General features: G+C 37.8%; 1 protein-coding gene across 2 annotated transcripts; it reads left to right on the forward strand.

Moving 5' to 3' along the window:
* Nucleotides 1-2377: 2377 nt before the first annotated feature.
* LOC140858139 (insulin-degrading enzyme-like 1, peroxisomal) lies at nt 2378-11404 on the forward strand. Of its 2 annotated transcripts, none has more exons than XM_073257834.1 (9): nt 2378-2396; nt 3157-3261; nt 7476-7677; nt 7764-7972; nt 9172-9296; nt 9380-9431; nt 9508-9594; nt 10851-10973; nt 11064-11404. In XM_073257834.1, exons 2-9 carry the CDS (start codon nt 3184-3186, stop codon nt 11313-11315), a joined length of 1128 nt encoding a protein of 375 aa, XP_073113935.1. In that variant the 5' UTR covers nt 2378-2396; nt 3157-3183; the 3' UTR covers nt 11316-11404. The 2 variants fall into 2 exon arrangements, with proteins under 2 accessions (XP_073113935.1, XP_073113934.1); XM_073257833.1 differs by lacking the exon at nt 2378-2396 and adding an exon at nt 2995-3063.
* Nucleotides 11405-11758: the final 354 nt, after the last annotated feature.

Consider the following 11758-nt stretch of genomic DNA (forward strand, 5'->3'; position numbering starts at 1 on the left):
CAGCCGAGCTTCCACTATCAATAAGAATGTGGCGTACATCATAATCAGCAATATTTAAAAAAACTACAACCGCATCATTATGGGGGAACCGGATCTCTCGGGCGTCTTCTTCAGTAAAGATTATGGGTCCTTCAGTTCTTTGCCGCTTGGACGGTCCGGTCGATCCGCTGGCCGCTCCCTTCCAGGGCTATCTAGAGATGGTACAGACGATCCCGATTGGAGGCCGATTTCCTGGTTATTCTTCCCTCCTCGGTGGCTCCGATCGTGGCAGGGCCCTCGACCGATTCTCCCTACCTTCATGCCGGTGTCGGATGAATTTGTCGACCACTGTTGCCGGAGGAGGAGGAGGGGCCTGTGAAACTGGAGGTGAGGTCGGAGCCTGAGATCTGGCCGCGGAGGCCGTGGATCGCCTGGTGGATGCTCTGCGGGGAGGCATCGGGTGAAGATCTAGTAGAAGAAGGAGAAGAGGATGTCGGAGAAGATGATCGGAATCAGTCCCGTTGAGCACTCCTTTAAGAATAAGGGTACTGCAAAGACACAGGCCCTTCCTCTAGCGCCAATTCTGTTGGTGCAGAATTCCGTCGAAGTCGGAGAAGCTGGAGCTGGGATGACTGCGGCTGCCGTCGAGACCTGCAAAGAAAGTCTAAATCGGAGTTGGGGGTGCTCTGGCAAGACCCTCCGACGCTTAAGTCAGTACTCTGCTTCAACAGAAATGAAGTGCTCGAGCAAAAATTTTGGCAGAGTTTCGAGATAGAGTTACCAGCTTAGAGAAGAACGTATCTGGGGGTCCTTATTTATAGACGGAGGGTGTAACTGACCGACAGCGATATCTGTAACCGTCTGGTAGTGTACCGCTCAGAGCCGTGTGGAGTTTGTTACGGAGAGTAGTGGCGTCAGGAGTTGTTCAGGGCCACGTGGAGCTTGTTGCGGAGAATGGAGTGTTGTCCATTGTCGGGACTTGCCAGAGAGAGGTGGAGCTGCATGGAATCCATTGCAGCGAGTGGAGCGGGATGACGACTTTTGTCGTGGCTTGTCAGAGAGTGGTGAAACCGCGTAGAATCTGTTGCAGCGAGTGGAGTAAGGTAGTGGCCCTTGTTGTGGCTTGCCAGAGAGTTTGGATCCATCGGCTGAAGCTCGGCTGGGATGCTTGATGGAGCAGAATCGCTCTCTACATCATCGTTCTAGGAGAGGCTCGGATGTTCCGAGGTCACTGACGAATCTACTGTTGTCGGATGCTTCGGATGCTGACGTTTCAGACGGGAGTCACCTGCTGTAGGAGCTCGGACGGAGATTTTTTGTAGACGAAGTTCGGAGAAGTCCGTCTGGGATTTATCTGATGCGGAAGCTCATCTGAAGATCGTCCACCGGGGAAGTCCGATTTTATGGAGAGCCTAGTAGGAGGTCAGCCGGTGATGGACTTCGGATAGCGCTGGGAGGCTCGACAGACATCGAAGGCGATCGGCTATCGCAGGGACCCAGTTGCTGGAGCTCGTTCATCATAGAAGCTCGTCCGGAATCCATCTGCTGGAGAAGTTCGGACGGGCTTTGGTTCTCGCGAGAGGTCGAAAAGGGGCCGCTTATTGTAGGAGCTCGGGCGAGGATCAGTTGTCGTGGAAGCTCGGAGTAGTGTCCCGCTGTAGAAGCTCGTCCAGAGCCCACTCGCTACAGGGTAGCTCGGTTGAAGTCTACCTGTAGTAGAAATTCGGAAGAAATTTATTTATAGTAGAGGCTTGAGTCAGAATTTGCTTACAGTAGATGTCTGGGATAGACAGCCCGCTGTAGGAGTTCGGAGTAGACCGTTCGTAGTAGAAGTTCGGCTCTCGCAGGAGCTCGATCGGGATCCGGAAGGCGGTCGACCATCGTAGAAACTTGGAAGGAGTCTGGTTACTGTAGAAATCTCATTGTCGGGGAAGCTCGGATGCTGACGAAGCCCGGAAGAAGTTCGGAGTAGGGTCGTCCGTGGTCGGAAGAAGTTCAGGAGAGACTCGGAGAATGGTTGGCTGCTGTAGGAGGTCGACTGTCAGTGAGGTCCAGAGGGCCTTTGGGGCGGCCCGGTAGGTGAATGTAGAAGTCCATTGTCGGAGAAGTCCGGACGGCCGAAAGAGTTCGGAGATGCACCACATATAAGGTCGGGAGCTGGAAGAGCCCCGAAGGATCGGTCTTTTACAAACTTCGGCCGGGGGGTATTTTATACCCCAACAGGTTGGCTGTTATATCATCTTTTCTCAGTTTGTTCTTTGCACAGGACTTGCATGATTCACAGCCTCTCTCAACAATGTGACACTCCTTGAAAGAATGAGCTGACTCTCTTTTTCTTACTTTTCTCCTATTTCAGCTTATGATGCTCAAGTGGCCGGCCTTTATTATGCAATACGCCAACTGACACTGGATTTCAGGTAAACCTTTTCTTCTTCACTCAACTGGCTGAGATGTACTTTTTAACAAACTTCTATTTCAGTATATTTGTGTAGAGAATTGGATTTCTTGTTATTATTGTCATTCTTTTACGGAAACCCATGTGCTTTTGAACTTTTGTAATGAGGTATCTCTTTAACTTTTAAAAATCTATTTAGTATTTGCTTTCCCTCTTCTTTGTTCCTCTTTCTCTTTTTTAGTGAAACTGTTTTTTAGTTCAAAACAAAATTTCTTTCTCATTTTTTAATGGAATATTAGATAGAAAAGGTGTCATTTTGTTGAAGGGCTGTGATAATTGTTAGTCAATTTAGTCTGCCAATATTCAAAAGTGCTACAACCTTTACAGAATGTAGTTAGAATCATTGCTGGAGTACATCTTTTTTGGAGGCTGCACAAATATTAAGTGGTGCAGTGCTGTCAATTGAATTTCCAAATCTTCCTAAGTTCACTAATGGCAAATATTAAGGTTAATAAATTATAACCTAATCACCATTCTGTGTTTATGGTCAAGTGTTGAAAAAATTACTTGTCAGTATTCCATTTGCATTGTGCAAATCATATTTTCTTGATTCTTTATCAGCAAACATGGCTTGAATGAAAACTGTGGGCTGGAAGGGTAGATGGTTCCGAGATATTCTTGCCTTGATAGTATATCGTCAACCTTCCAGAATTATATGCAATTTTTTAAACTTGTTGGCATCACTATGCTTCATGCACTAACTTGTTGCCATGTATCTGCAGGTGATTGTGGTTGGTTATAATCACAAAATGAGTATTCTATTAGAAACTATAATTGGGAAAATCAAGCAGTTTGAAGTTAAACCAGACCGATTTGCTGTGATTAAGGTAAGTAATTAGCTTTATACACTTGTAAAATGTCTGAGTGATCTATGATCTTGGTTCTGTTATTCTTTGAAATATCATGAAATTTGTTGGATCATGTTCAAGCAATCTCTTGCAATATTTTCCCTGTTAATCAATTTTTCTTCTTGTATAACAACTTCTTTAATTGCACAAGAGTTTGTGATAGATGATGCAACATTATCTGCAATTCTGCATGCTAGTTTTAACTGTGATGCATGGAGGTTTCAAAGGATTGAAACACTTCACAATTTGCTAGATGACCACTAAGTTAAAAAACATTTACCAAAACATTCATTTTTAACCTTATAGGTTTTTCCTTTCCCTTCAAATTATCCTGAACGACTTCAGTGTTTTAGGACTGCATGTTAGTGAATTCCATTACTCAGTCTATATATATATATATATATATATATATATATATATTATATCGCCGATTTCTTGCTATCTTGTCGGCAAATTTTCATTGCAAAAGAATTTTTGCAGATTGGCAGATTTCTGTCAAAGCTTAGTTTATCTACCTGCAAGCCTCATCTTGAATTGCTTCTTTCAGTATGTATTAGTTTACGTCATGGCATGAATTTCTATTGCAGGCAATCCTTAGATGTAACTTCATGACGCTCATATGGATTCTTTTTTTTTTCTTTTTTTTTTTTTTGCGCATTTGATTTGTCACTTCTCCAGCATTTGCCCTAGGCGGCCTATTGGAGTTATGTTATACAAGAAATTGGAATGGAGTCTTGAAGGATAAAGAGTGAAGATGGTTGTTATTTAGTAAAGTTATATGAAATCAATTTGGATCGAAATGCTACTGTACCAGAAGTTTTGCATCTGTATTGCCATGAATAATGTCGTGTAGCAACTTTTTACATAACGTTGATAAGAAGACAGTGCAAATGGCACTAACAGAATGTCAAGAACCTTAATCTTCTACAAAATAATGTCTATGAAGTTTGTTGTCAAAGAGTCTTTGATGGTAACAGTTACTGTAGCCAAGGGGCATTGTCTCATCAACCAAGGAAACCTCTTTGCCATTTGTTGCATTTGAAAAACATCATGATCACTGAAGACCGATGTTTTAAGCATTATTGCATTACCATGCCAATGCCAACCAATGTTGGTGTGACACATTTGCCTTGAAGTTCATAAACTCAGTCTTGGTTCTCAAATTTATGGAGTTTTGGTGGTCTTGGAAGTTCTGCTCTGAGCTCCAGAGTTTTGGCCAAAAAAAAAAAAAAAGAGAAAAATGAAAAAAAAAAAAAAGATGATGAATGAAGCTGGACAATTATCGGATAACGTGTAAGAATATTTCATGTTATTATAGATTCTTCATTTTCAACAATGGTTGGTAGAAATTAGTATTGCATATGAATGAAAATATGCTTTTATTTGTTGCTCTAAACATATTGGATATACATACATGCATACATACATACACACATTCATGCATGCATTCTTGCATGCATACATACATGCATGCGTGCATACATCCATCCATCCATACATACATACATACATGCATACATATGACCATACATGCATACATCCATACATTCATCCATCCTTCCATACATGCATGCATACATCCACACATGCATACATCCATTCATCCATACATCCATCCATGCATGCATACATGCATACTTTTAGTGCCAAGTGCTGGTGTGCATTCAAATCTTCTCTTCATTTTCTGCTAGAACCCAAATACGTTGAATTTGTATATTTCTGAATTGGCTATTTTATCATCTGCGTGTAGTTAAAGAATGTTACTTCATATGAAAAAAATATTTATTTGAAATGTCTTGTATTCACAATATGCTGTCATAGTCTTTTTTGGTGGCATCAACTAATCAAGGTTATATTCATTATCTATCTCTTTTAACTTATGAAAAAGAAAATATTGAAAACCATTATTATATAGCATGGAGTTCTGAACCACCCGGTTCTGCATGTACCAGGGCAGAACCTAGATGGTTCGCCCCTTTGGTTCAGGATAATAGCAAAAACACTCCGAATCAGGCGATTCGGAGCAGTACCAGTGCGAACTACCCGATTTGCACCAGTACAAGGCGCTTCACCCCATCCTATGTATAATAAAAGGAGAGGCTTGAGAAGGCCTCCTAAGCCTTCTTAGTGCATGTTCTCCTTTTTTTTTTAAAATGCCCAATAATCACCAAAAATCAACGGATTTCAATGTGACTAGATCCAACTCAAAAACAAGGTAATGTGACTTTCCCTCTCCTCATTTCTTCATTTTTTTTTTCTTTTTGAGGCTGAAAAATGACAAAAAATGGGAAAAATAAGGGGAGGTTGTATGTTGGTGTATATTAATTGTATTTTACTAATTTTCTTTTTACATAAACGATCCTGATATCTACAAGAGACATTAACACTCCACCAGATTTTAGATGTCAGCATGTATATTGTACTTAAAATGCATTAAATTGATTTTATGTTTTGTATCCTACTAATTTTTTTCAAATATACTGATTGATCTACTTTAATTGCATTTGATTATACAATTATGGCCAATTTAAAGTCATGAAGCATCAGAACAACAAATTACATATCAAAAAACATCAAAGACATCAAAAAACATCAAATTAGGGTTAAATTCACTCAAAAAAACCAAAAATTTGAAAAAGACAAAAAATTGAAAAAAGAAAGAGGTGACTGGCATGCTCTGGCATACTGTGTTTGTACGGTGCTGAAGAGGTAGTTGACCAATGTAGGTCCCAATACCATTTCAGCTTCCTTGTTTATATAGTCTATGTATTTGAAATTTAAATAAATAAAAAATGACCTCAATATAATTCTAAACATCATAAGATCTTTTAAAAAAGTATCCATATCTAGCCTGAGTCATTCTTGGTCACAATTGTTGAAATCAACTGAAACCCGAAACGTGGTGTTTATTCCTGTTTAGTCTTGGTATGGATCGATTTTGTCCAAAGCCTTAAAGTTAATGTTACTCTCTTGATTGCGTACTAACATTTTTCAAAAATTAGCATGACAAATGTGGCTGCATGCCCCATGCTATGGAACATGAATCCTTGCTTTGAAGCAAGGTTCACTGAACCATCCTGAACTAGGTGCTTTGGGCCGCACCGGACCAAATCAGCCAAGAACTGAGATGGACAGTTCGGCCTTCAAACCTCCCCTAAGGGGACCCTCGATCCATTCATGGCCTCTCTCTCTCTCGTTTCTCCCTGAACTGGAGCTTTGACAACTTGTACTCCTCTCTCTCTCTCTCTCCCCCCCCCCCCACACCCAAACCTCCCTCTCTCCCCCCCCAGTTCTACTCCTAGCGTTAGAGTTAAGGGTTTTCTCTTCCCTCCCCTTCTCTTCTCCCAATTCTTCATCTTCGGTACACTTCAGCACACTACAGTATGTACCCATACTGTACTGGTAGATGGGCGGTACAACCCTCGGTACTGTTCTGGGAAATCTTGGCCGGAAGAAAAGTTTGTAGTTCATAACTGCTCCATAGGACTCTATCATCATTAGTTTCATCTGTGAATGCAGGTGCATGTGCATTTAACTGTGTATTGCGTAGTTTCAAATGGGCAACAACTTTGTCCACGCATTGGCGTGACCTCATTTACAATTTTGCTTCATAGACAATCTTAAGAACCCATGATAAGTGAACAAGTGAACAGTATAGATGATAGTCACAATCAGTGCATTTGTATTAATACTTTATAAAATGAACAAGTAAAGGTTCCTGAGAAAATATATTTAAAATTTAATGAAAGGATCTAAGTAAACCCATTTTAATTGTTTAGATTACTGGTCTGTACAGAAGAATTTATGGGAATGAATTTACCCTTCTATGCATGTGTAGTTTTACCATGAGCATTGATGTAACAGTTGATTTAAAGGATAGATTACATTTTTGGTAAATTAGATTTGTGGAGAACATGCAAGAGGTTCTTATCATTTCTTAATTTACACAATTGAGTGGAAGGAACCATATGTTTGCTGCACCTTTATTTTTGGCTGATGAAACAAAATGAAACATGTTATTTTGTTTAATTTTCCTACATTTTTTTTGAAAATTATATCATAGAATTTGCTATCTCTGATTCTCTTTTATCATATTACCGTGCACCATAACAATCAGAATGCTCCTATATCTTACCTTCTTATCGTTCTTCAACATGAGTAATATTCTGAGTTTCAATTTCAATACTTGTTAGGAAACTGTAACAAAGGATTATGAGAATTTTAAATTCCAACAACCATATAAGCAAGCTTTGTACTACTGCTCATTACTACTTGAGGATCATACATGGCCTTGGAGTGATGAACTTGAAGTCCTTCCTCATCTTGAAGCGGATGACCTTGTAGAGTTCTTGCCACGCTTGCTCTCAAGGACCTTTGTAGAGTGTTACATTGCAGGTTAGTATGTTACTTGGCAAGTTTTTTAAGCTGTCTCATATGGTCAAATGTTGCTTTCATCTTATCTATTTGAAACTGCCTTACAGGAAATGTTGAACCACATGAAGCAGAATCAATGGTCCAGCATATTGAAGATTTATTATTTAAGGCTCCACATCCCATATCAAAACCTCTATTCCCTTCTCAGCATTTGACAAATAGAATTGTGAAACTTGAAAAAGGTCTAAAGTATTATTACCCAGTTGAGGGCCTAAATCAAAAGAATGAGAATTCTGCACTCGTCCACTATATTCAGGTGCACGTTTCATGCAATCTTTTTGTTATTTTACCGATATTTCTATTTTATGTGCATGCAAGCATTTTAGTAGTACCAGAGAAGAAACACGCCCCCCCACCCCCTCAAAAACAAAAAAAAAAAAAAAAAAAAAAAAAAACTACCCTGAGGCTTATGCATTGCATGTAGAAATCAAAATAATTTTATGGTTATTATTTGATTAAAGCCATTTTGTATATGTGGTTGGAAGGCACTATGAACTCATTTGATTCGTGGGAAGAACTTTTCTTCTCAGAAAATAACTTTCTGGGAAGTTATTTATGAGAATAGGATTTTGGTATGTTTAGTTGACTATGAGAAAGTAATTTATTGCAAAGTGGCTTATATTTGGTTGAACATCCATTTTTCTGAAAAAATTGTGTAGAATACCTATTATACCTTTAATAGATATAGGATCATACCTTTTTGCTTCTAAACTTTATATAAATAATAATATTATATTTATATTAATATAAATATAATATTACTATATTATAATATAACATTAGATCATAATAAATTATTGTATTAATATAATACTAATGCATTTTAATATTATATTAATATTTTAATATAATAAATTAATTAATATAGATATAAATATAATATTATGTTAATATAAATATTAATATATTCATATAAATACTATGTTAATATTAGTATAAATATTAAAATAATATTAAAATATAATAAATATTATAATATTAATATTAATATAAATATTATATTATATTTATATAAATATTAGGATAATATTAATATTATATTCAGTATTTTATCCTTACCATTCATTGATATTTTGCAAAATCTTAGTCGTGGGTCTTAAAAGGGTATTTTTGGAAAGAAAAAAGCATCATCAATTTTCATTCCGTGGGGAGTTCCAAAATCCACCTCTCCTATGGATTTTTACCTTCCATGAAATGTAGAAAGTGTCTTTCTATGGGAAGAGATTTTTTCATTCTCTCTTAAAACTCTAACCAAACAAGAGGCTCACTCTCCATTTCTCAGGAATTACCTCTTCCCCCTCCACTTCCCATGAACGAAACAAGTAATATATATTTTGGTTGGAATAGCAAGGAGTGTTGAAAGTGAAATTTTTTATTGTCAATTGCACAATTTTACTTCTCTATAACTTTTATATCAACAACATAATGGTCTTTGAGGCTGTATTGTTTGTGTAGGTTCATCAAGATGATATTAAGTTAAATGTTAAACTTCAGCTATTTGCTCTGATTGCGAAGCAACCAGCTTTCCATCAGCTTCGGTCTGTTGAGCAACTTGGTTACATAACTGCGCTTTTGCGAAGGTATGAGGAGGTTCATTTTTCCAGTCCTACCTTATACAATTCAAAGTTGATACATGGTTAAAATTATGACATTGCATACCCAGGAATGATTCTGGAGTGTGGGGTTTGCAGTTCATCATCCAATCCACAGCACAGGTACCTGATATCAAGTACTTTTCTGTTGGCATAACAACCTATTTCTTCAAAACCTATAATTATTCTAAATTTACAGGATCCAGCAAAGCTTGATACAAGAGTAGATGCTTTTCTTCAGATGTTTGAAAGTAAACTTCATGAAATGACAGATGAAGAATATAAGGTAAGTAACTCCTATTCCCGAAGGAAAGAGGGTTTCAGCCTTGGTGCAATGGTAAGGTTGCTCCATTATGAACTAGATATCATGGGCTCGAAACACAAAAGAAGTCTCTCCGCACATTGGGATAAAGCTGTGTATTTTCTGACCTTCCCCAGACCCTACAATGGCAACAGCCTTGTGTATTGGACCTCACTTTTCCAACTCTTGTTTCCCAAGGAGGCCAGTCTCACTGTAGCTAAAATGCAGAATGGGCAATGTGTTGGTTTCACATAGTACGCAAGTACAATTGACCACTCAGTTCTTCCCAGCTGTACTACTAGCTAAGTGAATCTATAAGTTTAAAATTCAATTAGATTTTTAGATCAGATAGGTCAAACTTGTAATCTTGCACATAGGTGAACTCACAAACTTATCTAACCTAACATGATTTGTGGGATCTATGAATTTAAAATTCATTTAGAATCTTATATTAGAGTGTCAAACTTGTAATCTTGCACATTGTGGAGACCACAAACTAATCTCATCTAACATTATTTGCGGACAGAAAATTTTATAGGAGCAAACAGAAATACTGAAGTCTGGGAATTTTTTTGATGCTTCGGCTGTCTGATGTGGAAGACTTCCGTATCTTCTTTCATCTTTTACTCCTTTATTACTAGGCAGAGCACATGATGACATATCCATCTTTCAAGCAATATCTTGGTAGCCACATATGCTTCATACATGCTCATATGTCCAAGTTAGTCAGCTATCAGATGACCACCACACATGATTGGTCAATCATAGTAGATTGGCCTCAACAGAGTACTTCAGAAAAACTTAGTAATATGGTACATTATAGTTTTATCATTTTAGTGCAGTCTAATGAGACTAGTAAGAATAGCATGTTATCAATCCAGAGAAATAAGTTAATCTAGTTGTAACTGATTTGTTCTGTATGATAAAGCCAGGTGCATCCCCCTATCTTTAAAGTTGAGATCATTTACAAGTTGGTAAATGAGGATATACTTCTTCCAATTCTAGAAAGGTTTTGTTGTACTGGGCGAATTTTCCACCATAATATAGGTGTGTAGGTATAGAAGGTTTTTGCGTACATTCTTGAATGTCTATTTAGCATGCCACTTAAAGTTGCCTAATGATGCTGTGGTGAAGAAATCAAAAGCTTTCACTTGCTTTTGTTCTTTTTTGGTTGTTGCCGTATCCATGCTTTAGACGTAGTCTTAAGATTATTTTATTATTTAAATGGCCATTATATACAGGGCAATGTGAATGCACTAATTGGTGTGAAACTAGAGAAACACAAAAACCTCAGGGAGGAATCTGCATTCTATTTGAGAGAAATTTCTGATGGAACTCTGACGTTTGACAGGAGAGAATTGGAGGTAATTTCTCTGGCTAAATGTATTGATATATCCTCGAGTCCTGCTATGCGAGTCTGGAACTTGATGCATCTGTTTTGTGAAAAATTGCAGGTTGCAGCACTGAGAGATCTCAAGAAAGAGGAACTGGTGGATTTCTTCAATAACTATGTCAAAGTTGATGTACCACATAAAAAGACTCTCAGCGTGCATGTCTATGGCTGCCTTCATTCTGCCGAGTACAAACAAGCGATCCAAGAAGCAGATCCACCCAAAGTATGTCAAATTAATAATATCTTCAGCTTCAGAAGGTCAAGGCCTCTATATGGTTCTTTCAAAGGGGGCCTTGGCCAGATGAAGCTATGAACTCCTCGACGTACAGCATTTCTTCATTTCTTTTCACTCTGTGATTGTCTTACATTGCTTTAAATCGTTATAAAATGAATATTATGACATTTGAGCTGTTCTTTGAATTCCTTTGAAGGAACCTGAGCATAGCATTTGAACTTGTCGACTATTATCTAATATAATTATCTGGAAATTGTTGCAATCCCGTTATGATAAGTTTTGTTTTATGGAGTCTGAAGCCAATCGCTTGTTAGAGCTTATTTGACTATATATGGCATGAACTCACATCCAGTTTTGTGTCACAAAAGTCTTGTTTACAAACCTCTTATCAATCATTTCATAAACTTGTATTATTTCAAGAGTCATACAATTTATTCTTGGATAGCGAAAATGAGATGTCTGTAATTTCTTGCTCATTTTGTTTTTTTTATATATTTTTTTAAAATCCGTAGTGCATAGAA

Source organism: Elaeis guineensis, chromosome 5, assembly GCF_000442705.2.
Source record: "Elaeis guineensis isolate ETL-2024a chromosome 5, EG11, whole genome shotgun sequence".
NCBI lineage: Eukaryota > Viridiplantae > Streptophyta > Magnoliopsida > Arecales > Arecaceae > Elaeis > Elaeis guineensis.